A 26572-nucleotide genomic window follows, 5' to 3' on the forward strand; every position below is an offset into this window, starting at 1 on the left:
GTAGGATTGCTAATTACTAATTCTCTTGAGAAGACGCCGAAGCCATGTAAGGGTCGCCGGCGCAGGGTGTTGTTGCTGGGACTATTAGCCAATGGTATGGTTCCCGTATGTCAGAATTGCCAGTCGTGGATCCTCCCATACACCATCTGGGCAATTTGATGGACGATCTGAACCACGGAATGAACGAGACCCGGGGTAGTTTCCGCTAGCGTCGCGCTAAAATACGATTTCGTCGAGCTTATCTTTACAATTGCGCTGGACGCCACGCCGCTCCGTCATCTTGATCAGATTCACACGGTGCCTGCCGTCTATAGCGCATGTTGTCAGTGGGTAAAACGGACTCACATCGTGGAGCCTATCCACACCTTGACAGGCAGTTTGCGGAGTTCCACCGGGTCTGTCCGCCAAGTGCCACTTTTGGCGTGCCAACAATGGATGTTTTTTTCATTGAAAAAGAACTAAAATCATCTCCAGGCTCCGGGCAAGCGGGCGGTAATAACAAAAGAGAAGTTGGCTAGGGGCATGTTGTAGATGACATCGATCATCGCTGGGTTGCACCGCGCGGGAACTACCCGATGTAGCAAACCGAATTGTTTCCCATCGGATGATACATTCTCCAGTTCATTTCGCGTCAAGATGACATCTGTAATCCACGTCAGGAGAAATCGAAAGCTGTAGGAGACTACTAGAGGATCTTCGCAAATTCACTTACACTCCCCGCAACTATCATGACTCGCAGTGGTGCTACTCTAACTTGGATCTATCCCCAGTCGCCTCTAAAGAGAACACCGCAAACTCTCATCACCTCCTTGCCTAAGGCCTTTTCACTACTACATCGGGATAACTAGGCAAACAATAGGGTCTCGAAGGGCACTCTGTCATTCCTAGACTTCTTTCGCAGCCAACTCAGGGTCTGACTATACTGCTGATCACGGAATGGAATCCGTTGTCCTTCAATAGCGCATTGCCGCTCGTAGCTCCAGTCTTGGCAACTATACCCCAGCCATGTGAGCCTTGCAGATCGACGTGGGCGATTACTGTCTTGGGACAATTCTACGATTACCCCGGACAATGTATCATGGTGGCCACCGAGGTTGTTGGCTGTATACTGACAAAGTAGTCCAATTACTAGCGGATCTACCATGAGAAGATACTAGATTTCGTTCGAGACGGAAGACATCGGGTATGAGAAGCGTTACGAGGGACCCTTAACTCCACAGTGGGGAACTTACGCTAGTCTGCAGCCGTGGTTGCAAAGAAATATAAGATAGACGAGATCTGCTCACTATCATCAGCATCTCTTCACCCTCCATCACTGTGTTACACAATGTTTGCGAAGACATCCCTCGTGCTCCTTACCGGGCCAGCCCTGCTGGTCTCAGCTTTTCCCGAGATAGCTCGTATGGTCGCTGAGAAGCGCATCCAGGAGCGTCAAACAACGCCCCAAATCATCGAATTCCCAGAATACCCAGGCACACCCAACCACGCCCTCTTCAACCAATTTGACCCTGCCCTCCAACTCGTCAACACATCTGGCGAGCACGAGTGGCGCGCCCCAGGCAAGGGAGACATTCGCGGTCCCTGTGCCGGTCTCAACGCCGCCGCAAACCACGGTTACATTCAGCGCGACGGTGTCGTCGATGCAGCAAGCATCAACACCGGTCTTTGGGAAGCTTTTGGCCTCGACAAGACAGCCACAATATTCCTCGAGACTGCGACAGCCTTCTTCAACGGCGACCCCATCTCCGGCCGCTGGAGCATCGGTCCGCATTCAGACAAGACCAGCTCTCTTCCTCCACTCGTCGGCGACCTTCTTGGTAACGAAACTGGTATCTGCGCATACGGCCATCTCAGAAGTGAGGGCGATGCCAGCATTACCCGCGGTGACTGGCTCGCACCTGAGATGAACTCCAACTGCCGCTCCTACCCGCAATACATGCAAGAGCTCTTTGACCTCTCCAACCAGCGTGCAGGAGGTCTGATCACTCCCCGTGTCCTCGCCGAGCACTCCAACAACCGCAAAAAGCACAGCATCGCTACGAATCCATTCTACTTCAGTCCTGCGTACGCTGGTGTTGCATTCACCTTTGGCGCACACATGTTTGCGTACCACTTGCTTGCGAACCACAGCGCCGAGGCACCACGCGGATTCTTGACGCAAGATGTGTTTATGGACTTCTTCAGCTACAAGCGCGACGCCAGCGGTGCGTTGACCTACAAGTACGGCTATGAGCGCATCCCAGACAACTGGTACAAGCGCCACCCGCTCGACCCGTGGACGCTTGCAGACATCGGCATCTCGACCGCACAGCAGTGCGCGGCATACCCGCTGAACTGCCAGGTCGGCGGCAACACTGGCGCGGTCAACAGTTTCTCGGGTGTCAACCTGGGTGATATTTCTGGCGGGTTGATCAACTTCGCTGAGGACCTGAATGACCCGAAGAAGATGGGTTGCTTTATTGCGCAGGCTGTTCAGGCGGATACCCCGTCTTTCCTCAGCAAGCTTCTTGGAGGTGCTGCTCTAACCGCTGCTCTGGCTGCTGTTGACAGTCGTCTCGGACCGGCACTGCAGCCGCTCAAGGATCTAGGCGGTGGATGTCAGGGCGTGCCGGCGGGCAGGAGTATGTTTGACTATGGCATCAACTTCCCCGGTGCCACTCTTGAAACCGAAGGCCCGAGATCCGGACAGTAGAACTAGTTTGTAGTGTCTGGCGTAGTAGCTGATAGATAAGAGCATTAGCTGTATCGGTATACAAATTCTTTAGTTCCATGCCTCCTCTTAGAGCTGCAATGAGTGAAAAGTGTCAGGCGTATTAGCAAGACTGATGTTAGCACAGGAGTGAGCAGTGTCTGCTTCCAGGCTTCTGTTAATCTGTTGAAAACACTCGTCTCGCAAAGCGGTTGGAGCATCGATAGACTTTATCGTGAAGTTACCCAGAAGCAAAATTCAGTATCTTCTCAACAATGATACGTGCGCAATCGACTGAAAAGGTGAGCAGGAAGGAGGTGTCGCGCTACAGACCTCGAAATTCCAGACCCACACGCGACCCATCTCCATTGGCCCTCCGCGGCCCCTCTAACGGCCTAGCCCCGCACTAGCCCCAACTAGTGCGGCGGCATCGCTGAACCCTGAATCCTCATCCCAACTTCCTCAAAACTTCCCATCCGAGTCGTCCCACCCCTGCTATCGCCCTCCCATATACAGCGATAGCAAAAGCTTTCCCCAATCATGCCTTCCGCAGCCGACATTCTCAGCGATCCTGAAATCGCGCAAGCATACGAAGACGTGCGCTCTGACAAATCCGAGACCACGTGGCTTATCTTGAAGGTACACGGCATTCACTACGCCAACAAGGCATCGTGCACCAAGATTTGATCGAAGGCGCCAAGTGGGAACTCAAAAAAAAAAGGGATGACGACTGACTGTCACTCAGTATGCATCCGCAACCTCAGATAACCTCAAACTCGCCGGCACAGGAAGCGGCGACATTGCCGAGATGACCGAGAGTCTTGGCGACGACGAAGCAGCATATGCCTACGTGCGAATGAAGCTAGGAAACGACGAGTACAGCGAGCGCGTCAAATTTGCTTTTGTTGTTTGGCAAGGTCTGTCATGTCCCCTACCTGCATATCGATATTGCTGAGACGTCCATAGGTCCCCAAACAAAGGTGATGCGCAAAGCCAAGATGAGCTTCCAGAGCGGTCAGGTGAAGCAGGTCATCCGGACCTATGCTGTCGAGATCCAGACAGGAGATAAGAAGGATTTGGAGGAAGAGGCAGTGACGATGAAGCTTAGGAAAGCTATGGGTGCGAATTGTGAGTACACGTTTTGCTATCTGTGTTGATGGAAGGGCCATGCGATATTGGTACAAGACCAGAATGGGACGAAAGAAGACCGTTTGTACTAACTGTTTGGACAGATGATCGCCAGAAGACAAACTACTAGAATATGTTGTGCCATATGGTAACGAATTAATCAGACTCCACGAGTCGACCTAGCGAGTCATATTGTGGTACCACATCGCCTTCGATGCCTTGCGTCTTACACAAACCTAAAAGCTGCTCTCTGGGCTCGTCTCCAAGCCAGTACCCCGTGAACAACCGGGTTCCCACGTCATATGTCAATTTCCTTAGCCGCGGTGTTGCGGCCTTCCACCCCGGTTCCCGATCTTGCGTCCAGTTGCAAGAGACACCCTCGTGAGGGATAAGTACGCCCGAGGCTAGTATTTCACCCGCAAGGTATTGTCGGAAGATGGCCATGGCGTTGAGATCTTCAAAGCGCATTCCGAGTGCCTCATATGCAGAAAGGTCATTTGTGATTGTCAACGTTTCGAGCGTCGGAGGGAGATGTTTCGCTAGCTTTGGCGTATTGTTCATACCAAACAGCACTGGGAATGACGTAGTCAAAGTCGTGAGAACGGGGAAATCGTGTAGTGGGCCTAGACCCTCTCTTACAGGTTCCGTGGCGTCAGTTGGGGGATCCCCGGCACCATCGTTGTTATAGTGCTTGTAGCGCACAGTCAGTTCAGTAAGCGTGCCGCGAATATGCTGTAGCGCGTCCTTCAAGATCGACAAACGGAGAGGTGGGTGTTCTGGATGCAAACAGCAATCGTAGTGGAAGACCTTGACGTTGGGCGTCTGCCTGAGCAGGTACTGGATAGTGAGAGGGTCCATCGAAGAAGGAGTAAGGCGGAGAGTCGTCAGTGTCTGCGATAGAGGGGGTGTCTCTAGTGGCCACTCAAATGAGCCGTCCACTCCATCTCCCTCGTCCCATAATCCGCCATAGTCATCCTCGTCCCCCCCTCTCAATGAGCACGTAATGATGTCGAGCGACTCTATCGCCGGCAGATAGAAGAAGTGAAGTAGAGTCTCTTGCTCGCTCCAGAAACTACCCTCCCACGTTGCGGCCGCCCCCTCCGTCTCTTCCAAGGTAACGCACACAGTTTTCAACTTGGCGAACCATGCAGGTTGTCTAACACCTGCTTCAGACGCTGCAGCATTCTTCAAGATAGCGTACTTCATCATAGCAGGAAACCACCTGTTGTTCAAGAAGAATTCCCATCCTATAGTCAGAGACTCCAAGTGCGCTTGACACGTGCCGATTAGCAGTGTGAGCAACATGTGCTGCGCCTCTTGTTTCCATCCACGGCCCCACGTCTGGAACCCTTCCTCTTTCACATGAGCCTTGAACATCTCGTTCTCCCACTCTTTGTCACTCGCATCATACTCAAAGTCTGGGAAAATAGCGCCGGCAACGTCTAAGTAGCTGTACTCAACACATCCCTTGGCGCATAACTCCAATTTCTTGACCAGCCTGATGTATTCAGGCTTCTCCGTGAGTGTGCGGATCAGAGACTGTATTTTAGGCGCTTTCTCAGTCCTTCTCTGCATGCCACGCTGCGGTCCTCTAGGAATTTCCTTCGAATAGGTGTTGTCCCACGTGAGGGTGATAGTATTGTAAGCTGCAGGCAGGGCGACGGCGTGGAGGGTCTTGCATGTCTGGGCCAGGTTAATGTTGTCGCGGCTACCAAGATCGGCGAGTATGAAATCGAGTAGTTCAGCAGGAAGCTCAGTGATTGATGCCATTCTGGTCTTTTCGAGAAAGGGCGAGTGCGAGGTATAAACGGGAAGGAAGACGGAAGGTGCAGACTCGGATTTAAGGGATTAGGCAGCCGTGTCAGTGCGCGGCTTCCATAACGGGTCGCCTTGTTGACTCGCATAGTACGCTATCATCATTCATGATCGTAAGATCGTGTATCTATACCCAATGTATCCATGCGTCTTGCGAGATGTCTATAACGAAGACTTGTTCATGTGCGGAAACACATGTCCTAGTCCACCACCTGGGTCCGTTTTCGTCTCGCTAGGACTTGCCCTTGACGCCGCATCGACTGTTGGTTGCAATTCTGTCGCGGGATGATCTCCGTCCTGATCATCATCCTGTTTCCTTGCCAGTTTGTTATCGACGTGGTTTTCGAGCCATTTGTGTTCCGCTTGGTTCAGCCTCAGATTCTCCTCCACTTCTCGTGTGAGCTTATCGACCTCATCTTCCAGCAACTCGTCGTGGCTCTTCTTGACTTCTTCCTTGGGCGCTGCGGGTTCCTCAATAGGCGCGGTTGTTGCCCAGAGCGCTTCCAGCTCGTCCGTCCACCCGCATGCCTCTGCCAGCTTTCTCACACCACTATCGCAATCCTCCAGCAGCAGAACATCGTCTCGCCGTGTTCCCATATCTCCAACCCTCTCTGAGTTTATGAGTAGGCGCGGGGTCTCGTCTTCGCAGAGCTGCGGTAGCGAAGAGAAAGGAGCTACGCTGAGCGACGTTCCCATGACTATGCACAGGTCGGCTTGGGCGGGAAGGCTTCGATTGTCGAAGAACGCGGATGGTAATTGTTCTCCGAAGAAGACGATCTCGGGCTTGACGAGTCCGTTACATGACGAGTCGACGCAGCGTGGCACCGATTTGTTCTGGATGGCTTCGTTCATGCGCTCCTTTGGGTATGACTTCTTGCAGTCGATGCAACATTGCCTGTCCTGAGTCAGTATTGCTTGGAGTTTGTACAAGAGGTTCTACTCACGTCGCAAAACTGCCATGAGCCTCTATTATCTTGTCGCCGGGGACTCCAGCCTCACGCTCCAGGCAGTCGATGTTCTGTGTGAACAACTTCAGTAGCAGCCCTTTCTGGTAAAGCAAGCTTATGAAGGAATGTGTTATCGTCGGCCTGAACTTCCCGGGGTATAGTTCTTGAGCGAGAGAGTAGAACGGCTCGGGGGTCTTGCGGAAGAAATCGATGTCGAAGACGGCTTCGGGGTACGGCAGATTCAGGCGAGCGAGATTGGCGTATAGACCGGTTTCTGGTGATCTGAAGTCTGGTATGCCGGCGGAAGTACTTATGCCCGCACCTGTCTTCTCGATGTCAGCACGCGTCTAACCGTGCTATCACACCCCTACTCACCATGACGACAATCTTCTGCGCGCGCCCATCCTTGATGTATTGCGCAAGAGCCTCCAAAGTGCGCGCCGATAACGTCTGAGGTGGCGCACTTGGGTCTACAACCCGTGACTCGTCCTGTCCCATCCTGCCTCTTTTGCCTTTGCCCTTTCGACCTTTTTCAGCGTTGCGCCACGGCTTGTTCTGCTGCGCCTGTTGGCGGTGCGCTTTATGTTTGCGTCCTATTTTGAAGGATGTGAATGCGCGAGTGTAACAATGAAGACGAAAAGAGCGTGTGACTGTGATGGGAGAGGCGGTGGGACGTATGGCAGGCGCGTATTGCATGCCGTGGTGGACGCCAGTGCCCCTCGGAAATTATATCTCGGGAGTCCGGCGGAGTTGCTGCGTCATGGTCATGCAACGCCAGTGACGCCTCGTCACCAAATGCTCCCACCGACACCACACACCTCACGACTCACGGTGCCACGCAATTTGTTGAAGCATTACTAGTCGATATCCAGCTTCTCGATATATGTAAACTACTTAAAACACGGCCCCAACTGGTACAAGCACTCTTCATTGGGACAAGTCCCCGTAACCTCCTCTCCCGAGCAACTCACCTTCGCCTCGACATCCTTCCCATCAATCGCGTCCTTCACGTCCTTCAACCGGTTATCCCGAGCACTTCTCTCGATAGTCTCTCGAATCGCCATGCAATCGAATTTCCCCTGGTCTGTTGCACCCGTGAACTTGAGAACGACCTTCATATGTGCGACTTCTTCCCCTCCTCCGTCCTTGACGCTCACTCGAACATACTCGGGCGCGTTGCACCACCTCAGTATCTGCCTCCTCGCATTGAAGGAAAGGCAGAATTTGGGGTTGCAGCCAGGGCAAATCGTAGACTTCTGGTCGAACTTGTAACAGTTCTTATCATCATCGCCACTCTTTTGAAAGGTATCTGCGATTTGGGCGATGAAAGTGTTTTGCAGTGACTTTCCGTTGTAATTAACCCCTCCTTCGTTTTTACCCGGGATATAGTCACTCTCAACTTTGACTTCAACGAAGTTTGTACGCTTGTCCACGAAACCGGATTTGTCTGAGTACTCAATATTGTCGAATTTGTCCTTCTTGGTTTTGCAGGTATTAGCGCCAGTTTCGTCGTCGTCGCAGCGATTCTTCAGCGTATCGGTCAGACCTTCGGATATGTAGCGACCGTACCATTGGCCGACGTGTTGGCGTTGGTTGCTTATCTCGACTAAGAAGGTATACGGTTGAGGACCTGAAGTAGGACTCGGGGTGGGAGAGGGTGAGGTCGCCAAGGTGATACCGGGAAAAGATGTCGATGTGCTGACTACATCGGACATGGAGATGACGGTCGAGGAGGCAATGGAGGTATTGTTTGACCAGGCTGACGAAGATCTGGTAAGTACAGTTGGGGAAGTTGGAGTCGACTCTTGCGTTGGAGCCATAGACGATGAGGTCGCTGTGGCGATGCTTGATGCTGGTGGTGGGCTGTATGTTACCCAAGTTGGTGGTTTGCTCGCTGGTAAGTCAGTTCAGCATTACACATTGGTCTTCTGGATGGCACTAACTTGCGCCCTTGTTTCCTCCCACAGTCCCAATGAGCAACGAAAAGAATGCTACGCCAGCGTAGTACTTCATCTTTGCAGTAGTCGAAGTTCGCATAATAGATCAATCAACTTCGAGGGTTGCGAAAATGCTGTGATGTATATCAAGAAGATATAGCAGCGTATTGGTTCAATATCGCAGGCTGTCAAATTCTTCACGTGAAGTCGACGGTTAGGAATGTGTCGCTTGCTGCTCAGCCATTCCATCACCACGATTTCAGTGATCAATGCCTCAGCACCAGAGACTTCACGCTACAGAGTTTGTATGGATGGGTATTTACATCTATATTCATCAACAGATGGAACTGCCCATTATTGCAAAAGTTGGAGCGAGTCTATCTGGTAAGAGTTTTCGTATTCGTACGTCTCGAAAACCTTCAAGGTCATCGTCACCCGGCTCAGCCTGTCGGCATGACGAAAGATACGAAGAATATACATACCTCAGCACCCTGTCTCTTCTTGCTTGTGTATACTCGTAGAAAGAAGTTCTACTAGGTTCAGTTCTGAGGGGTCGAAAGGGAACGGGCCCTTCCGAGATCGCCGCGCGTCGAGTCATGGACCTTACGCCCCGCCACTAGCTACACCACCAAACTCTCGCACAAGTACAACAGCCATAACAAAACACCGCATACTATAGCATCGAATCGTGTCACGACAACGCGGTACAGCCCGTGTCTGTCCAAGCTGAAAGTTCCGGTGGCCATCGTTGCTTGAATATTGGTAAAGGTGATAATTGATAACCTCCGCACCTCACCGCTAGGTACATAAGCGTTCTAGAGCTATACCGGAAAAGGACTTCCTTTCTCCATCATGGGAACGGTCCGAAGTGTTATAAGACCGTTCTAATAGGCTCGGAGGTTTGGTACGTCGATTGCTCCACTGAACCTGCGTACTAAACGGCAGTTATGCTGGCCATTTCGTTTCCTTTCGTTTGGTGTCGCACTGTTCGAAGAATATTGAAATACTTGTCGATTCATCAATTGTCAACAACGACTCAGCTTATCAAACACTGTTGAGCACATACCAGTCATCATGTCTCTCCAAGATAAAGTCATCGTGATCACCGGAGCCGCATCAGGAATGGGCCTTGAAACCGCCCGCCTGTTCGCCAGCAAAGGCGCCAAACTCTCGCTCGCCGACGTACAAGAGAAGCCATTGAAAGAGCTCGAGTGCGAGCTCCAGAAATCGGGCTCGCAAGTTATGACCCAGGTCGTCGACGTGAGCAAGCGTAGCGACGTCGAAAGCTGGATCGCAGCCACAGTCGAAAAGTTCGGGAAGCTGGATGGTGCAGCCAACCTCGCCGGTGTCACTGGTCGACAAGGCGCCGTCGCAGGTATTGAAGAGGTAGAAGATGACGACTGGGACTTCGTCATGAGTGTGAATGTTACCGGGTTGAGGAATTGTTTGCGCGCCCAGGTGCCGCACATGAATGAGGGCAGTTCGATTGTCAACGCGGCCAGTATCCTGGGTATCATTGGCGCACCTAAGCAGTTAGCGTATTGTGCCTCCAAGCATGCCGTGGTTGGTATGACTAGAAGCGCAGCGAAGGAGCTGGGGCCCAAGAAGATTAGGGTGAACTGCTTCTGCCCGTAAGTTAGCACATTGAATCACCTTGCAAATCATGTTTATGCTAACTGATTATAGGGGACCAGTTGATACTCCGATGTTGAGAAAGGCATATGAGATTCGAGGCGCACCAGTCGATTACTCCTTCCTTCCGCTGGGAAGGGAAGCACATCAAACGGAGATTCCGCCGCTCATCGAGTTCCTCATTTCGGACGCGTCATCATTCATGACTGGAACTGCTACGCCGATTGACGGTGGGTGGTACTGCTAGATCTCAAGGCTATGTTGTCCACACAAAGGTCGTTGAAGCGACCAGATCAAGGCTAGTGGGATACATGTAGGCTAAAACAAATGGAAGTAAGCCACAGTATTGGAAAGTTGATATCTCCAACTTTCAATGTGACTTGCCCACTGGTGGCAGTGCTGACTATTCTCTTGGAGGACTTGAAGAGCACACTGCACAATTGTAGACTCAGCTCTAATTTTCCAAAACCCCTCGCATATTGTGACTGAGGATGATCGAACCTCCGAAGTAAGCTTGAGGTAACGAAGTAAGGTTTACGCGAGCTAAAGAATGCGCTTCCTTACACTTAAAGGGTCTCAAGACTCTGCATAGAGCTTTCTTATTGCTGTCGACCTGTAAAGTACGTCCTTGGCGTTGGTCGTGAGCTTTCGTCATGTCGATGTTAGATTGTATAGAAATCTTTCGTTAACCATCCCAAAAGCATAATAGCTTTCACGAATCTAACAACACTTCACTGGACAGAGCGTGTTCTACCCTTCCGTCTTGCATGTCTTCCACAGCTCCATACGCTCTTCATGAGCCGGGATTGTTCCCTCGAATCTCCGGGAGACATGACCAACACCCCCAACATTACATCACTTACTGTACAGTGCTTTGTCGCTATGATACTACCTGGTGATATGGACTCACTCTGGGTATCTCGTAATAAAAACAAGGGAGCGATGTTTGAGGTTCTAGAGCGTTGTATCTTCCTTACGGACTTGAACATTGCATTCCATCACCACCCTCAGGAGTTCCATTTGCTATCCGCGACACGCCGTGGAAACCTCTTGGAGTTCATTAAAAAAACTAAACGACAGCCTTCCTAGACTCGGGAGCTTGACCATTGGACCACAACGTCACACCAGTCATCGATTCTTACAACATGTTGAGCCGATCAACAGCTTCAAAGACTCCGGCAAGCTTCAGCACTTGAGATTTGCGCACCAGATACTCCCCGGTTCCGACGACGAAAGACTTCCAGGCAACTCAGCACCATTTTTGTAACTACTTCCCGCTTCTAGCCGAACTATCGAAATCGATATGCCCAAGGGTGGTATCTCCAAATTTCTCAACCAATTCCTTCAAGAGAACCACGGATTACATTGGATGAGAGATATCGTCGTGCGATGTGCCACGAAGAACCACGCTACAATTCTGGCTCACTTGATCACTCCCGAAGTCTTACTCCATGAATGGAATCGCTCCCCGACCATTCGGGAATTGTACGCTTCTAATCTCAGGCCGAGGTTGGAATGCATGAAAGCCGACTGTACTGGCGGCTTTCCAGATGAGTCTAAAATTTGTGAACAGTGTAGAGATATGGTGGTATGGGAAGACGTACACGAGACGTCATCCGCGAATCTTGCTGCATTCATGGCGTCGCTGCCTGGCAACTCGATCCTTTGACGTAGGTAACTCTTCGCTTGAGAGATCTGTACCTTGCTAACGGAACTCACCGATGCCAGCATGCCCGCTGTCATTGAGGGGCATATAATCTTTAGCGTACAATCCATCTTGACGACCCGGCATGCTGAGATGGGTGGGGCAAAAAGGTCAACGCACGAGATCCTATACACAAAAAGAACTGTTTGTTCGGACGATCTTGATAGGCGGCGAGAAGGCGGTTATGGGTGGTGAAAGACGTTCATGTGGTTGGGAAAGCGCTTTCGAGATCTGTTTGTTTTTGTTCTCCTCTAAGAATATTGTACAATACTATCTCTTCACCCGAATCATCTTGACCAGCGACTCACAACGCTTGCTTTATGCCCTGGGTTCTTTCCCACCAATCTGATCACTCTCCCTGACAAACCCCCCCTTGCCCTGACCAGGCCATACAACCTGCCCTTGATTCTCCTGCTCCGCCGCCCACTTTTTCAGCGTATCCAAACCCACACTCTTCAACGCGCTCTCATGCGTTGACTCAAGTTTAACCTTTGGGACCTCTCCAATACCCTTATCCGCAGCGCTCTTCCACGTTGAAGCCTCGAGGCAGAACCGTTGGCCTGGTCCCACACCGGCTTTTCGCAGGTCGGTACCGTTTGAGGTGGAGAAGTCTAGGAAGCTGTTGGTGAGGATGGCGGCGATGGGATTGCTGCTTGTGCACATTCCGGCGTTGATGGTGGAGGGGAGGTTCGAGGGGGTTTTGGCTTCGGCAGAGTGCTTGTGGAGGGGCGCGTTGAGGACTGCGCTGTATTAGCTAATTGAGCATTATGGGAGTGTGGAGATGAGTAGACGTGCCGTTCTTTTGAGTGACGTCCATCTTTCCTTGTTGGTTCTTGCCTGACATCTTGATGTAGTGTGAATTAAGGATCGCGAGACTTCAATAGTTTTGTCTGCGAATGTAGAGTTGAAGGATGATTTGATGCTGGCGTAGATTCGGTGATTCGTCGAATGCTGGAATTGGCATGTAGTTGCTAGATGTAAGTATGAATACAACAAGACTTGACGTCAATCGACGCTTTTGTTCCTGCATTTCTACGCTTTACTCGCTTCGCTCAAGGCACGATCCAACAATGATGCCTCCATTACCTCCGCTGATGAATGTCTTGACGTCAGCGATATTGGAAGCGTCAGAGCATATTTTGACGTCGTCGCATTATTCCATTCGACAGGAAGATGCATATGTAAAGACAGACTTCCTTTTTGGAGCCAGTCTTCCATGGTAAAGTAGTCGCCTACTCAAGTTGCAGATTCGTTCCTCAGACACCCCTTCCACACAATCCATGAAGATGTATTAGGCCCGATCGATACAAGCGCCATCTCCCCACCTCCGACGGTGCGCATGCATACACACCCACCTTGCACTGCATTTCGAACCACCACACCACATATAGTAGTACTGCATACGCATATCTTCACCCACCTCCCCATGATCACACCGCTCCCCCATCCTCTGGGTCCTTCTCCCTCGTCACTTCGGCCGCGCAACACAATACTTGGCAAGCATCAGACTGTTACGAGTCGGCCTTTCGCAGACACCGACATGCCGACAGCAGCCTGTGCACTCGCCCAAACGCTCACTCTTTCCTTGAACCATGGTCATCGGCCAAATGCAGAACTAGCTCATAGGCTCACACACGTGTTCAAATGCCGTGGCTTCCGTCACCGAATGCAAAGGTGACGGTGACCCAAGTTAGTCAGTCCTGTTCTCTTTTGACCGAGGACAGGCCGCAGGATGGCAAGTGCCACGCCGTCATTTGCCTCATGAACTTAACATATTAGCCATGCCTAGATGAATCGACTTTGAGTGGAGACGGCCGCTCCATCTGAATCGTTTGGGAAATGACGTCGACCTCGTCATTTCAACTTATCGCGTTCCACTGTACATTCCTCATCTCACGACGAGCGTTTGGCGGACACATATTAGTCCACCGGCAGTTTAGTGAACGATCAGTAACGGTGTGGGTAAATACAGGGCACATGCCTGCCCGAGCATCAAACCCCTCAAGGGAGGGACGAACGCATAGCCAGTTTAATGCAGCTGCAGGTCGATCGCAAACGTGGTGCATTGCCTTTTTGAAAGAAGAATGCAAAAAACAAAATTTACAACGGCGGTCACGAACGACGATCCTACAGCATTGATGCAGTTGTAGTGTGCGTGCGAAAAACGCAAATGTTCGCGTGAGCGCAGTTGCAGAAATACCACTTGCGGGGGAGACCACTGCAAGAACTAAATTGACTTGCATGAAGAAGAGGGAACAGACGCAGGTTGACATCGCGGATGGCTGCATGTTAATCTAGGCCCCTAGTCATGAAGATCCGGGGAAGTGCACGGGCGTGATGGTGTTGGACTGGATTCGACCAGCGCGTGGTTGGAACGTGTTTGTATGAATTATCTGTCTATCAATGCATTCGACCTTGCTAGGCTGACGTCCGTGTCCAATCGTGCCTTGCATACACAAGAATCGAGCCTCAAAGCTTCCTCCTCCTCCTCCTCCTCTGCCGCTTCTTGTTAAAGAATGCTAATCATCCGTGTATCAGGCAGTAATGGTTCAACCTATCGAAAGGTTGATTCGTTGTCCGGTCACGGCAGACTTCTAGCCTTGCAGCCTCTTCCGAATCTCAGCGACGACGTTCCGTATGCGCGGCTCCTTGACCTTTTGCTCGGCGCGCGTGATAGCATCGCCTATTTGCAGAATATCTCTACCAGCCTCGCAGAAGTCAGGTCCTAAGCAAAGCAAAGTACCTGTAGCCACAAGCGCGCGATACACAGCCTCTGAATCGGTAGCCGTGGTGAGGATCTTGGATAGATCATCGAGCAGAGAAAGCGCCCGGTCTGCATTGTTCTCGGAATTGAGTAGTACTGAGTAGTTGATGTAGAGTGTAGTGAGCGCGATAATCAAGTTTCGGTTCGTCGATGCTAAGAAGGGCGAGACCAGTGGATGAATGTTGTCAAACTCTGTACTGGCAAGTAATCGTCCCTTTTCTGTTTGGAGCAGATTGCTGAGACACCGTATAGCCATCATTGTGTTGTTGGGCGGTGAGGATTCCGTGAAAACCCCTGATTCAATAAGGTTTGGTAACAGACTTTGCTCAGACGACACTAGGAAGGCTGCCGGTTCCTCGAAAGCAAGGACAAGTCGTAGCAAATCCAAGGCTGGCAGACGCTTCTCTGCCGGCCATTGTGTTGCGGCTTTGACAAGGAGCTCCACGCCTGTAATGTCAATGCCCTTGCCATTTCCTTGCTCCAATGCCGTGACCGTCGCATTCAGCTGTTCCACATCGGGCGGGTTCAGCGAGACACCCTTCTGCCCATCGGCCACAAGTGCCTCGTTGAATTCAGTAAGTTTCTTGAAGATGATCTTGTGGTTTCCTGTCGTGATGGGTAGGTAGTCCTTTTGCGGAAGTATCTTAGTGGCTGGCGGTGCGGGTGGAGGCTGGGTCGCTACTTGATTGGCGTCGCCGGGCCGATACCGTGCCTCCGAGCCCCATGGGTCCGTTCCTTGCGCACTACTCTGACCTAGGGTTGCACCCTGTGTGTTCTGAACAATGAAGTTGGCGACTTGATCGAGGTATGTGAGCGGTAGTTCGTTGTCTTCGATGAACTTGCGCGCAGCTTCGTAGTGGTTCTGGTTGAGGTTGTAGGGTAGCTTCAGCGGAGGCTTGCCATCTTCGATGTCGACGTCGAAGACATAGTCGTACTCTTTACCAGCGTGCGAAATTTTGCGTCCGCCGCTGCCCGCCGAGTCGACGACAGTGCCAACGTTCACCCACTGATTGGCGGCTGCAGACCACTGGTATGCGGACACGTTGCCGTTCATCTCCTTGATCATCTGGACCTGGCCCTCCTTGGTGCCGGAACGTTGTGTGAGAAACTCGGGGCCGGGCAATTGCTCCTTATTGATGTCTCCCACAGTCTGCTGTGGTATCGAAGAGCCCTTGACGTCGTCGTTGAATTGCTGGATCTCGGCTTCTGCAGCATAGCGGGACTGATCACGGGTAAAGACGCGCGCAAGCTTGTCGCTCGCACCAGTGACGATGTCGCCATTCTCGCCGCACACAGCCACTGTCCATACGGAGATGGCTGGGTGGGTGATGGTCTGGATACACTGGTTGCTTTCCCATATGCGCACCGTTCGGTCTTCGCCAGCGCTCACTAGGCCGCCATTGGGAAGGACGGCAAGGGAATAGATGAAGTTCTCGTGACCGTGCAGCTCGGCCACCTGTTGTCCGTTGAGTGTCCAAAATCGGATGACGGCGTCGTTGCCAGCGGAGGCGAACTGGGCACCAGAGGGATGATCCGGAGGCAATCGGCAGAGAGCGCGCACGACTTCAGGTGCTTGTATCGACCGCACCGGAGACGTGGAGCCTGAGGTGTGGAAGATGCGTATTTGCTTGTCTGCGCAGCCGGTGATGATGGTGTTGCTGTCGTAGGCGAGGACGGCCCATACAGAGGCAGAGTGTCCCTGCAGCACTGTAGATTCGCCCCACTTGCCTACTTCCCATAGCCGTGCCTCCATGTCCCAACTGCCGCTGACAATGTATTTCCCGTCCTCACTGACATCCAGCGCGCACACATTGTTGCCATGTCCGATCAGAAGAGCGTCGGCGTCATCGTCGAGGTTCTTGCTCGGCCGCCGTACGTCGATGATTTGGTCTTTGCCGCCCGATACGACAAGGCCCTCGGGGAAGGAGGACGAAGGTGGAACGATGGCGAGCGAGTTGACGAACTCTTTGCCGTGCGTCTTGATGGTACTGTCCCATATGGGTGGGCTTTGTGACTGCTGTGCCCAGACGCGTACTGTGAAGTCTCGCGACGCAGAGACAATGGACGAAGGTGATGGGAATGCTACGCTGCGGACCTGTTGGTGATGTTAGTCGTGGCCCTGCAAAGTCTAGTAGTTGACTTGTATTTGGAGGGAAATCTGCACGTACATCGTCTTCGTGGCCGCGTAGAGTGGCTGATAACTTGAAGTCGGCCATAGTTGGGCCAGGGCGGGGTTGCTGGCTGGTGGTGATGGTGGTGGTTGGCTTAGCAATACAAGAGAGAAGGAAACAAAAGACTACGTTGAAGTGAGAGAAGCGCACATAAAGCTCAAGGTGAGTGAACTCGGCGGAATTGCGACTGCCCGGACGTTGTGAGTGTTTACAGCGACTTGCTTGTCCCAGAGCTCGGTGATTGTCGACGTCAGCCTTTCGCGAGACAACCGAAGCACCCATGTCACTTTCGCATTATGTCAGCCTCGCGTGCCACATTGCTCCTGCCCATTGCGAATCCTTCTATCTCCAACACAACACCATGGGCACGCTTTGACGATACCCTCTAGGTCTCTCTTTCCTTTCTACACACGGGCAGTCACCAGCATATCACGTGTCGCTTGGCCTCAGGTACTCGTACGAGTGGCTTGCGGCTGAGCACCTGGCACCTGCTCTACAAAGCCAATAGCGCCAGCCTCAGCTTCCGCATGTCTGGTCATACGCATCTAGCCTAACGTCCATCTCACCACGATCTTAGATTCCCTTCCATCGGCCTGGTACGTGGTCGCGGGCAACGTCGCTTCCATGGCAGCAACACGGAAGGCTGAGTCTCAGCTTTCGGCGTGCGCGTAGTGTCTTGCTAGACAGCTCCTTCCACACCACCAGCCTCCTCGTTACCGCTTTCACACACTCTGGCCTCGATGATTTACAATTGCTCATTCAGTACGGAGTCGTTGCAGTCGCAGCAACGCATTGATTGTCATCTGTCGTTCTACCTATGCGAAGATCCACCATCGGAGACATATCGGCTTTTGAAACCGGGGTAGGAGTTCTCGACCGAACATACTTTCCTAAAGGCACATCGTGACGAGGATACGTAGCAATGTTACAGTTTCCTAGGAGAAGCACAAAATTCGTTCGTGATCCCGCATCGCACTCTTGGGTACGCGTCCCAAAGAAGCGCGGATCGGCGGCGGTGGGCCCAGAACCTCCCGCACCAGATTTCCTGCCAAACGTCAAAGTCTTGGTCGTCAGGTCGTGGTGCAGCACCGGCTTGAGGTTTCCCATACCATCGCAGCCTGCTCCCCACACATCCTGGACGGAATCCTCCGCCCCGCCTCTTGGCCGTCCGTCTCCATAACGGAGCGCGGCCTTCGCGTTTCGCCGACCGTCTGGAGTCCGTCAGTACCCACGGTAGCTTTTCATGCGCAGGGCAAATGATTTCGCTGGTCTCCCGGATTTCCCTGGTCAGTTGACTCTAGCTGCTACCCTTTGCCGCTTATTTGACATGCCCTGCGCCTCGCATCCACCATGGCTCGCGTTCGGCATTGCGCTGCAGCCACTAGAGCCTTAGCCCTTCGCGTGACATTGCTTACCCTGCCTTTCCACGCTGCGCTTGCAGAAGACCGCCCTGTTTGTTCTAGCCCAGCCCGCGCTACACTTGTGCCAAGCCACTGAGTCCTCTGGACGAAGCGATGCGTGTCAGCTCAAATCTTGCGCTGCCGGCGAGCGATGGGACACCCTGTGACTTGCCTAGATGCGGTCCATGCAACCGCCCATGTCACTGAATTTCGAATGCGCCGTCCAGGACTGACGCCAGCGTGCCATGGCTGGAGACGGCTGCATGCCTACAAGAGCGCCAGTAGCCCTCCCTTCTTGCCTTACTTTCCGCTTTCACCTCGATCTGCAATACCCATCAACACTTTATAGAAGCATTAAGCAATCAGCAATCTCGGCACATACACAATCATCTGAATCGCCAACAGCATAAGATTGCCTGTTTCCGGCGATCTCGGTACCCTTGCCTCAGCCTACCCAGTCTCTCGGATTCGCGCGGCGCCTCCGTGATCAGCGCCCGAACCCTACGTACCCCTACGCGTTCTTGCGCAAGGACAAAATCGTCACACCTGTAGCCGTTGTCCTTTTGTTTTTAACGGCAGGGTCCTACGAGCATCTGCCTCAAGAAGCCTTCCTCCGCCCGCCAAACTCTTCAATTATCAGTAACCTCTCCTCACGCTCGTACCTTAACTCTCTCACACTACATCTCTACAATGGACGCACCAATGATTGAACTCAAGTCGGCCCTGGCCTCGTAAGTTGCATCCCTCTGTCCCTCCAACCCAGCTAAGTCTGTTAGACTGTTTGCATGCGGACAATACTCAGATCTGACCATCGTTTGTGGTGCCAAAAGATACCCAGTACACCGTATACTCCTCGCAACAAGATCCACCTTCTTCGAGGGAGCTTGCCGCAATGGCTTCAGGGAAGCAGAAACTGGAGTGGTTGACCTCAGCGAAGATGACGCAGAAGCTGTTGACCACATGGTGCACTGTACGTATTGCATGAGGCGATGGGACCCTAGACTGTGCTAAAGCTTTCTAGACTTCTACCACATGGACTACCTCACCAAGAAGTCACTCTCGCGTCGATCCTCACAACGATCGAACCGACCTACTTCTCTACGCTCATCGATCACCAAGAGGAGAAGCCCCCCAAAGAAGCTGAACCTTGTTCAAGTTGAAGACCCGCTCCTTGCACTCATGGCAGCAACCAACAACTCAATGCCGCTCACTCCTCCTGCCGACGAGCCCATGTTTCAAAGCATGGATGCATCCTCCAAGCTGCCCGACACGCCGATGGCCGATCAGTTCTTCGAGGATGACGATCTAGAAAGCGAGCAATCAGAGACCGAGTTCGACATTGAGACGACACATCTCATCACACATGCCAAGGTCTACGCCATTGCTGAGAAGTAAGTAGTACACTTCCTTCGTCATTGTTTACTTTTCCACGTTTTGCCTGAATGCGCGCCGCGATTTGCGGGGTTCCTTCATCTGCGCCTGCAGCTCTACTTTCTATGGCTGGGGTGGGCAGGGCGTGGCACGGCGGTTGAAACGCCGACAAACTCCGCCATATGCGTCACCGGCACTCTACCTCGCCAATCGCACTCCGCGCTGCACACCCCACTGTATCTTGCATACACAGCCTTTTCGTCTGTTTTTCTTGTGTACGATTTCAAGATGCACCAATTACCTACTATGGTCCTTGGGCCTTCATGGCTGCATCTTCGAAACAGTCCGCGTCAGCGTACTACTACTATCTCTCCAATCATGCGCCCACCTTTCATCACACCTCCTTTGGAACTTGCTTGCTAACGGTTTATGGCAGGTATGGCATTGCAGGCTTGAAAGCGCTTGCGCGTAGCAAATTCGCAGAGGAGGTCGAGCTGCACCTCAGCAGCGCCGACTTTCCAGAGGCCTGCCAAGAGGTGTACGAGTCTACCTTCCACACTGACCGTGGTCTGCGAGACGTCATCATCCAGACCTTCCGCGCCAATCCCAGCCTGTCGCTGCGACCCGATGTTGAGATGGCCGTGCGAGAAACACCAGGTCTTGCTTTCGAACTCTTCCGCATGGCGAGCGGACTTCCTGTCTCTTCCTGAAGAAAACTCCGTCACAGTCGTTCCCGCATCGAGCTAATCATCGCTGCCCCGCAGTCTACACCAGTATCTGCCCCGCCGCTGCAAGCATACGACTCAACTCTTTGTTGAGTCTCCGTCATCTACCTGTGTAGGATCCTACGCGCGTCCAAGACCGGGATCATCCTGCGGGAGGTACGCAGCCACCACACAAAACGTCTGTCTTGGCTAAGGCACCGTGTTTCACGACAGCCGCAGTCAACCGTCGACATGATGCGGGGTCAGCATGTCTTACTATCCTTGTCGAGCCGCGCATCCGCGCAGTTCAACGTCACACCCGGTGTGCTTAAGCCAATAGGCCCTTATTCTCACCTATTGACTCTGCCCATCGGCAATCTCTTTCTTTCTTTCTTGAGATATTTTGCAGCACTTCTAGCGATGCCAATGAGCGATCTTGTATTATTCTTTTCGTGATGTAACCTTTACAAATATATCTATCAAAACATACGCCCTGTCTCAACCTCGCATCAGCCATATCACTGTGTACTAATAACCCATATCGAGGTACAAATTGGCCCGAGAGGCAAACCAGAAACCTACGTCATCTCATCGGATGCCATTTCGGCGTGTCGATAGCGTTTGCGATTACTATTTTCACCCACATAGCGTTATCAGTGACCACGGACGTGCTTGATGTGATAAAGATAGAAGTAGAGAATAGCATTTGCTACGGTCTACGTCAAGTTCTACAGAAGAGCCGGAGATCGTGCATCAGCCACCTGGCTTACACATGAGGTTTTCTCAACACAGAACATACTTTCCCAGTTTGAGTGTACAACCCCTACCAAGAGATCTACAACGGTTTCGGTCCGTTCCTGGATCTTGCTTCTGGAGGTGGGGCGGATCTACAGTGCTTACCGATCTGTGGCTTTGAAATCAGACGCACGATAGGCTTTGAAAGTGTTCGTGCGAGCTGTTTGTCCGGATCGCGCTGGTGAATGTTTGGGGGTGAAGAGACGGGATGGTCATGGGTGTCACGCGTACCATGCGTGTGCGTCAAACTTCAGATTTTTCTCGAATGTTCTGCCTATACATCACGGATCATTGCTCGTTGGGAGGTATTGCGATATACAGCATCTCAAAGCATGTACTTTGACATCGCGGTCCATGTTTGCGAGCGCATCCATCGAGTATCATTGCATTCCATTGCCATTGCACCTCTCTGCCATTTGACGTAACGTCGCGATGCGGCCATGTATCCAGTCGGTGATCGTCGAGTATTAGACCACATACATATCGAAAGTGGCATGCGACGATGGTCGTGTTGGCAGTGAGGTGTGGTATCGCGGTATCGGAATCTGCGCGCCGTTTGCGTACGATCACACTCATCGCTCATCGCTCGTCGCGTCCTTCCCCTTTGCAGATTCTTATACCCAACGTTGCAAACTTCTCACACGCGCAATACCATCTCCGTCTCTTGCAAAAACTTCCCTTCCGGCCAACCTCAGCCATGACAGACCTCAACTCGCAGCCAGCCAAAATGTATGTTCCAGAAAGGACTCCGATGCTAACAAATTTGTGCGCAGATGAACCCGCCGCCGTTGTTTTATTCCCGTTGAAAAGGCTACCCGAAGAGCTCCTCCTCCATGTCGTCACCCAAGTCCCAGAAGTCGATCTTCACAACCTCAGTTTGGAAGCCAGACATATCGGCTCTATGGCACAGGAGGCACTCCATCAATGTCCCACAATCTCTTACACCGACGATGCTATGCCGCAAGGAATCGTCCGGCTGGCTCGCACCGTCTTCAGCCGTCCGGACCTAGCACGCGCAGTGAACCAATTCACGCTGCGACCCATCATTCATCTTGTCGAGATTCCGTTCACCACCCTGTCCGCGGCTGACAATCAAGCACTCCAGGGCTTCTCCCAGCACACACGCGTGTATATGGGCGAGACTCAGATCGTGGCACTACTCCTTGCTTCCCTTCCAAACTTGAAAGAGCTCGATCTGCAAATACTCTTCAACGGCAGCCTGCACGAGGTGGACAGCGGTCGTTATGGCCATGCATGTAGCGCACAGTGTAGCCCCCCCGAAAAGGCCGGCTCACACCCCCTCGACATCGCCATGAACCCAGGATTTGAAGACGATCCGGAAGCTGCATCTGCATGCTCGTCATATCAGCTGGGATTGGTTGGCATTGCCTTGCCTGAAGGCCATTACCCTTGGTCGGCATTGCAGCGTTGACTGGGATATTGCATCCATGGGTGTTTCCAGGATCGAAGAATTGGAGCTGAATCTCTCTACAGAGGTCTTCATAGACGACGACGACGACGACGACCAGAGATACAACGACCTACCCAAGCTCTTTCAGCGAATGTGCTTCCTGCGATCGCTCACCATCAACACGAGCAATAAGTGCTTTGCTCTAGGGCCAAACCAAATCGAGGCGGATATCCTCGAAGATGATGTGCGAGGAAGCATGGAAATCCTCATCAAAACCATGTTCGCAGTATCGCAGACACTAGAAGTGCTGTGCATCAAGGAAGGCGACACAAACCGGGATTCCTTTGAGTACCTGGAGCCGGTAACAAGCCTGGTCCACTTCAGCCAAATGAAGTACCCTTAAATATCCTTTGAAGGAATTTTGGGGCAGAATTTGGTGTCGAGGAAGAGAATTGCGGAGATGCTGCCAGATAGGCTTGAGAAGTTGCGTCTCTCAGGCCTACCTGCAGAAGCCACGAAAGGGTTGGAAGACGTGTCCGTAGAAGATATCGGGTTGGCATTTCCGACATTGTTGGATTGACAGAGGCTAGAGAGGCTTATGATAGATACATACATGACGCGAAGACAAATAAATCAGTACATCAGATAGCGTGGAGGTTGTCAGAGTCGAAAATTTGGTTGTGCGCGTCCGTGATGATGGGCTGGGGTCATCCAGGCTCCGGTTTTGTCGAGGGCGTCATCGTGCGAAAAGGTCGTGAATACCTCTTGGGTATGCTGAGAGTTTCTGTCGGGAGTCCAGAAAGGATCCGGTGTCTGGCCGGTGGGGGAGAGTATCATATAAGACGGTGTTGGTCTTGGGGACCCGACGACGCCCTAGCGCTAGCGTGGTTCGCGCTGACACCTGCATACATAAACTCTCCGAACCCGAACATCTTCACGTTGCGTCATCAGGCATGCAATATTCTTACCCCTTCGTAGCAACGCTGTATGTGGTAAAGCCGGGAATGCACAACTGTCGCTTATCAGTTCGAGAAGGGGCTCCTGGCGAGCCACACTGATGCCCATGCGCCGCGTCGGCGTAATCTCATGATGGACGCGTCCAACGCGTCGCTCGTCAAGAACCTCAAACGCAACCTCACCGATGTGTAAAATGCCATTCAGCTGTCCACCTCACATCCTCAGGTAAGTCCTCCGTACTGCACTAGCGCGCCCGTCGCAGCATCCGTATCCGGCTCTGACATGGTTTAGGGCCTACAAGAATGGCGATTTCACCGACCTAGTCATCAGCTGCGGCAACTCAACATTTGATGTGCATTCCGTTGTTGTTGGCTCAGCATGCGAGTTCTTCGCGAACAATATCAAATTCGGTGGAAAGGTAAGTCGGTAGCTTTTCCTGCCAATCTTCTGTGTTGACAACAAAGCAGGAGGCCGATGAGCGACGTATCGATCTGCCGGACGATGACCCAGAGATGATCCGACGTTTAATCGCTTACCTTTATCTGGGCGACTACGATCCTACCGATGAAGTTGGCATCGCCGCGTTCGAACAGCTCAAGCAATATGAGCCCAACACAGCAGCAGCGCCCGCTCACCATCCCCGCAGAGGCGTATTTGGAAGCTCTCAGCCTCATGATCAATGCGCTTGCCTTGCGTTGAACCTGAAGAATATCGAGCAGGTGGCGTTGAAAGTAGAGCAGCAGAAGAAGGCATCGCAATACGTCAGCCACCGAAAGCCCGACAACAGCATCGAAATCACTAGCCCGCTTACGATCCACGCGGGCATGTATGCACTCGCTGATAAATATCAGGTGAAGGGGCTTGGCCGACTTGCAAAAATCAAGTTTCGGGATAGTCTGGATCATCACGTCGATTCTGAAGACTTCATCGCCGCAGTACAACTAACGTACAGCAACACCCCAGAGTCCAACCGCGGTCTTCGAGATGAGATAGTTCAGGCTTTCCGGATGTATTTCAAGGTGGACATCACGGAGTTACCGGGGCTGGAGTCGAAGCTGGACACCATTGATGAGTTGTCTTTCTTGCTCCTCAAGTCCTGGCCAAGGAAGATGGAACCTGCAAGCCCTCAGAAGTTTGTCTCGTCTGCAGGTGCTGCTCACACGGCTTCTCACCTGGTCATTACTGCTGGTCCGCCCACCTCCGGTACCATCGCTACTTCCGCCTCTTCCAATGCTCATGTGACGAGCACCGGGTTTGCCTCTTATTCTCATACACCAGGTGCCACTACCTCTAGTACTCCAGCCAACGGAAGCTTGTTTGGAAGTCTCCCCCCACGCACTTCGGGCGGATTTGCAAGCTTCTCGTCATCACCCAGTAGTACTGGTAATGCGGTGTCAAGTCAACCAACTCTTGCTTTCGGATCTCCAGCGTAATGGGTACTCCTGCTATCATACTAATTCGAGCCTTTTCACACTGTCTTACTATGTGGCATACAGCCTTTTGCCGGATTCATCTAGTGACGTTCTCTCGCGACTTCCTCTTCGTTGTTTGAACACGTGCGATACCCCAACCTCCCACTACTCGCGGCAATCACTCCACCGCCATTGACTTTACGGTGCCGATACCTTCCACAACCCTTTGTTGATCGCCGAGCGCACTTTCTCGCCGGATGCAATGGCTGTGCTCAGCTGCGAGTTATATGACACCCGCGTTATTTCTTTCTCTCGTACATCCTCCCGTCAATCGACCCGCGCGAAACCCCGGAGAACTTCAATTGGCACTGCTGCATTCATCGATTTTGATCTCTTTTGGGAATCACACATAATATATACGCATCTTTTGCATCAAATTCACCATGTCGAACGTACCCAAAATGTCGACTTCTAACACAGACGTCGATGCCGCCTTGCCGCATGCCTCACTGCTCGCATACTTCCCTGATTCTGCAGCTGTTTCTAAGGCGACAGATACCGGTATCTCATCGAATGAGAACAGTCATGGTACCTACACGCATAAATTGCTTCATGCTCACACCGACGACGACGACGACGACGACGACGACGACGAAGAGTCAAAACTAGGCTTCTGGGGCGAGGTGGATGGAGCTAAGAGCTCGTCCGGATCATACTCATTCTGCGAAGGCAGATCAGCTTGGAGAGGAGCGGCCGCTTTCTGCTGTCTTTGGTGTGCGTTCTCGGTCATTATCCCCGGCGCTTTTGGCCTCTATTTCGCTGTCGACCTTGCATTCAGCCACTATGGACTGGGGACTGGGATGGCGGAGTGGGTCATGTACAGACAACAGCTCCCACCAAGCAACATCCGTTGGGTGAGTCACTCGCAAGACGACAGTAGTGTCGATGAGCAGCATACTAACGCTTAGCGTGCCTTAGATAGAGTTCTGCCTTGAGACTCCGAACCGTGAGGCACCTGGCCCGCAGGCCTGGCACTAGCTGAAAGCAGGCACCGGCGACCGTTTCACTACCGATACCATTGACTTCATTCTCAATCCAAAGGAAGCATGGAAGATTCAACCAGATGCGATTCTGCTCCTGAGGGACGATGCGTCATACATGGATTAGCATGAACAGATTGGTGCACCCGTTATCTCCCGAGAACAACCACAAGCTCCTAATTTGGGTGACCATATTGCGGAAGATGGTCACCTAGTCCGAGAAGTTTGAGAGGTCAAATGTGGAAGCTATCGCAGGCAACTGGTAATTGACACTGGCATTTATTTTCCAGTATACGTTATTTCGCACATTGTTTGTCTGGCATCTTGCAATAAATCTCATGCATTTGTTCTTTCTAGCTGTGCCCCTTAACGATAGCAACATCGCCGCTCCGAGAACGCGCGCTAATAGTGAAGTCCTCAAACAGTCGAAGCCATTATCTGCTTGTTCAGACTGAGTGACGCAGAGGTCCTCAGAGCTGCGATACGTATCTTTCGATACCATCTCCTTGCGTATGAGGCGTACGAAGTGCGGAAAGTGTGGTTGGCTCGTCGTATCTGGGTCGCCTCTGCGTCATTGTTGAGCGACGCAAGTGGTGGAAAGGCTTCTTCATCGTCGAAATATGGGACCGCTATGTCATCGGCGCGTGACTACATTCGAATCGTTCGTGGGTCTTCCTCGTGGGGTTCTGTGTCG

The 26572-nt window shown here is 52.2% G+C and overlaps 13 protein-coding genes across 13 annotated transcripts; 7 read left to right on the plus strand and 6 right to left on the minus strand.

Moving 5' to 3' along the window:
* Nucleotides 1-1236: 1236 nt before the first annotated feature.
* Nucleotides 1237-2714, plus strand: BKA58DRAFT_462585 (uncharacterized protein). The gene has a single exon (XM_046174853.1). It carries the CDS (start codon nt 1328-1330, stop codon nt 2690-2692), a length of 1365 nt encoding a protein of 454 aa, XP_046021986.1. The 5' UTR covers nt 1237-1327; the 3' UTR covers nt 2693-2714.
* A 438-nt stretch (nt 2715-3152) lies between these two features.
* On the plus strand, nt 3153-4010 carry BKA58DRAFT_391282 (uncharacterized protein). Its single transcript, XM_046170901.1, has 4 exons — nt 3153-3328; nt 3435-3606; nt 3656-3817; nt 3922-4010. The coding sequence occupies exons 1-4, from the start codon at nt 3230-3232 to the stop codon at nt 3945-3947; spliced, it is 459 nt and encodes a 152-aa protein (XP_046021987.1). The 5' UTR covers nt 3153-3229; the 3' UTR covers nt 3948-4010.
* Nucleotides 4011-4115: 105 nt separating this feature from the next.
* BKA58DRAFT_413850 (uncharacterized protein) lies at nt 4116-5587 on the minus strand (the record flags this gene model as incomplete). The annotated part of the gene is made up of 2 exons (XM_046172451.1): nt 4116-4195; nt 4234-5587. 2 exons carry the CDS (start codon nt 5585-5587, stop codon nt 4116-4118), a joined length of 1434 nt encoding a protein of 477 aa, XP_046021988.1.
* A 103-nt stretch (nt 5588-5690) lies between these two features.
* Nucleotides 5691-7297, minus strand: BKA58DRAFT_237780 (DHS-like NAD/FAD-binding domain-containing protein). Its single transcript, XM_046166612.1, has 3 exons — nt 6955-7297; nt 6577-6905; nt 5691-6527 (listed from the first exon to the last, which is right to left on the minus strand). Exons 1-3 carry the CDS (start codon nt 7273-7275, stop codon nt 5795-5797), a joined length of 1383 nt encoding a protein of 460 aa, XP_046021989.1. The 5' UTR covers nt 7276-7297; the 3' UTR covers nt 5691-5794.
* Nucleotide 7298: 1 nt separating this feature from the next.
* Nucleotides 7299-8754, minus strand: BKA58DRAFT_237848 (uncharacterized protein). The gene is made up of 2 exons (XM_046166613.1): nt 8523-8754; nt 7299-8473 (listed from the first exon to the last, which is right to left on the minus strand). The coding sequence occupies exons 1-2, from the start codon at nt 8614-8616 to the stop codon at nt 7470-7472; spliced, it is 1098 nt and encodes a 365-aa protein (XP_046021990.1). The 5' UTR covers nt 8617-8754; the 3' UTR covers nt 7299-7469.
* Nucleotides 8755-9435: 681 nt separating this feature from the next.
* BKA58DRAFT_344927 (3-alpha--hydroxysteroid dehydrogenase) lies at nt 9436-10824 on the plus strand. Its single transcript, XM_046168404.1, has 2 exons — nt 9436-10147; nt 10203-10824. The coding sequence occupies exons 1-2, from the start codon at nt 9591-9593 to the stop codon at nt 10393-10395; spliced, it is 750 nt and encodes a 249-aa protein (XP_046021991.1). The 5' UTR covers nt 9436-9590; the 3' UTR covers nt 10396-10824.
* A 1258-nt stretch (nt 10825-12082) lies between these two features.
* Nucleotides 12083-12944, minus strand: BKA58DRAFT_237901 (uncharacterized protein). Its single transcript, XM_046166616.1, has 2 exons — nt 12649-12944; nt 12083-12593 (listed from the first exon to the last, which is right to left on the minus strand). Exons 1-2 carry the CDS (start codon nt 12695-12697, stop codon nt 12172-12174), a joined length of 471 nt encoding a protein of 156 aa, XP_046021992.1. The 5' UTR covers nt 12698-12944; the 3' UTR covers nt 12083-12171.
* Nucleotides 12945-13325: 381 nt separating this feature from the next.
* On the minus strand, nt 13326-14203 carry BKA58DRAFT_391292 (uncharacterized protein; the record flags this gene model as incomplete). Its single annotated transcript, XM_046170902.1, has 1 exon — nt 13326-14203. A coding segment is annotated over exon 1 (424 nt), but the record flags the coding sequence as incomplete, so codon positions are not given.
* Nucleotides 14204-14447: 244 nt separating this feature from the next.
* BKA58DRAFT_413854 (phospholipase A-2-activating protein) lies at nt 14448-16833 on the minus strand (the record flags this gene model as incomplete). The annotated part of the gene is made up of 2 exons (XM_046172452.1): nt 14448-16712; nt 16786-16833. The coding sequence occupies 2 exons, from the start codon at nt 16831-16833 to the stop codon at nt 14448-14450; spliced, it is 2313 nt and encodes a 770-aa protein (XP_046021994.1).
* Nucleotides 16834-18708: 1875 nt separating this feature from the next.
* On the plus strand, nt 18709-20392 carry BKA58DRAFT_237882 (uncharacterized protein). Its single transcript, XM_046166615.1, has 4 exons — nt 18709-18919; nt 18965-19158; nt 19210-19579; nt 19996-20392. Exons 1-4 carry the CDS (start codon nt 18879-18881, stop codon nt 20267-20269), a joined length of 879 nt encoding a protein of 292 aa, XP_046021995.1. The 5' UTR covers nt 18709-18878; the 3' UTR covers nt 20270-20392.
* Nucleotides 20393-21785: 1393 nt separating this feature from the next.
* BKA58DRAFT_462593 (uncharacterized protein) lies at nt 21786-23324 on the plus strand (the record flags this gene model as incomplete). Its single annotated transcript, XM_046174854.1, has 2 exons — nt 21786-22471; nt 22521-23324. 2 exons carry the CDS (start codon nt 21786-21788, stop codon nt 22870-22872), a joined length of 1038 nt encoding a protein of 345 aa, XP_046021996.1. The 3' UTR covers nt 22873-23324.
* Nucleotides 23325-23529: 205 nt separating this feature from the next.
* On the plus strand, nt 23530-25070 carry BKA58DRAFT_238073 (uncharacterized protein). The gene is made up of 3 exons (XM_046166617.1): nt 23530-23651; nt 23718-23844; nt 23894-25070. Exons 1-3 carry the CDS (start codon nt 23611-23613, stop codon nt 24857-24859), a joined length of 1134 nt encoding a protein of 377 aa, XP_046021997.1. The 5' UTR covers nt 23530-23610; the 3' UTR covers nt 24860-25070.
* BKA58DRAFT_237873 (uncharacterized protein) lies at nt 24920-26237 on the plus strand. Its single transcript, XM_046166614.1, has 2 exons — nt 24920-25752; nt 25817-26237. The coding sequence occupies exons 1-2, from the start codon at nt 25282-25284 to the stop codon at nt 25874-25876; spliced, it is 531 nt and encodes a 176-aa protein (XP_046021998.1). The 5' UTR covers nt 24920-25281; the 3' UTR covers nt 25877-26237.
* Nucleotides 26238-26572: the final 335 nt, after the last annotated feature.

This window comes from Alternaria rosae (assembly GCF_020736505.1).
Source record: "Alternaria rosae strain MPI-PUGE-AT-0040 chromosome Unknown BKA58scaffold_9, whole genome shotgun sequence".
Lineage (NCBI taxonomy): Eukaryota > Fungi > Ascomycota > Dothideomycetes > Pleosporales > Pleosporaceae > Alternaria > Alternaria rosae.

Coding starts and splice junctions, on each gene's coding strand:
- BKA58DRAFT_237873 (XM_046166614.1), top strand. CDS start 25,282: ATGTCGAACGTACCCAAAATGTCGACTTCTAACACAGACGTCGATGCC. Junction 25,753..25,816: donor CACCAAGCAACATCCGTTGG/GTGAGTCACTCG, acceptor AGCGTGCCTTAG/ATAGAGTTCTGCCTTGAGAC.
- BKA58DRAFT_391282 (XM_046170901.1), top strand. CDS start 3,230: ATGCCTTCCGCAGCCGACATTCTCAGCGATCCTGAAATCGCGCAAGCA. Junction 3,329..3,434: donor CCACGTGGCTTATCTTGAAG/GTACACGGCATT, acceptor ACTGTCACTCAG/TATGCATCCGCAACCTCAGA. Junction 3,607..3,655: donor TGCTTTTGTTGTTTGGCAAG/GTCTGTCATGTC, acceptor AGACGTCCATAG/GTCCCCAAACAAAGGTGATG.
- BKA58DRAFT_237848 (XM_046166613.1), bottom strand. CDS start 8,616: ATGCGAACTTCGACTACTGCAAAGATGAAGTACTACGCTGGCGTAGCA. Junction 8,474..8,522: donor GGGAGGAAACAAGGGCGCAA/GTTAGTGCCATC, acceptor CTGACTTACCAG/CGAGCAAACCACCAACTTGG.
- BKA58DRAFT_237901 (XM_046166616.1), bottom strand. CDS start 12,697: ATGTCAGGCAAGAACCAACAAGGAAAGATGGACGTCACTCAAAAGAAC. Junction 12,594..12,648: donor GGACGTCACTCAAAAGAACG/GCACGTCTACTC, acceptor AATACAGCGCAG/TCCTCAACGCGCCCCTCCAC.
- BKA58DRAFT_237780 (XM_046166612.1), bottom strand. CDS start 7,275: ATGCAATACGCGCCTGCCATACGTCCCACCGCCTCTCCCATCACAGTC. Junction 6,906..6,954: donor CGCAGAAGATTGTCGTCATG/GTGAGTAGGGGT, acceptor GACATCGAGAAG/ACAGGTGCGGGCATAAGTAC. Junction 6,528..6,576: donor GCTCATGGCAGTTTTGCGAC/GTGAGTAGAACC, acceptor GACTCAGGACAG/GCAATGTTGCATCGACTGCA.
- BKA58DRAFT_237882 (XM_046166615.1), top strand. CDS start 18,879: ATGGACGCACCAATGATTGAACTCAAGTCGGCCCTGGCCTC. Junction 18,920..18,964: donor CTCAAGTCGGCCCTGGCCTC/GTAAGTTGCATC, acceptor TAAGTCTGTTAG/ACTGTTTGCATGCGGACAAT. Junction 19,580..19,995: donor GTCTACGCCATTGCTGAGAA/GTAAGTAGTACA, acceptor GGTTTATGGCAG/GTATGGCATTGCAGGCTTGA.
- BKA58DRAFT_238073 (XM_046166617.1), top strand. CDS start 23,611: ATGTGTAAAATGCCATTCAGCTGTCCACCTCACATCCTCAG. Junction 23,652..23,717: donor TGTCCACCTCACATCCTCAG/GTAAGTCCTCCG, acceptor GACATGGTTTAG/GGCCTACAAGAATGGCGATT. Junction 23,845..23,893: donor ATATCAAATTCGGTGGAAAG/GTAAGTCGGTAG, acceptor ACAACAAAGCAG/GAGGCCGATGAGCGACGTAT.
- BKA58DRAFT_462585 (XM_046174853.1), top strand. CDS start 1,328: ATGTTTGCGAAGACATCCCTCGTGCTCCTTACCGGGCCAGCCCTGCTG.
- BKA58DRAFT_344927 (XM_046168404.1), top strand. CDS start 9,591: ATGTCTCTCCAAGATAAAGTCATCGTGATCACCGGAGCCGCATCAGGA. Junction 10,148..10,202: donor AGGGTGAACTGCTTCTGCCC/GTAAGTTAGCAC, acceptor AACTGATTATAG/GGGACCAGTTGATACTCCGA.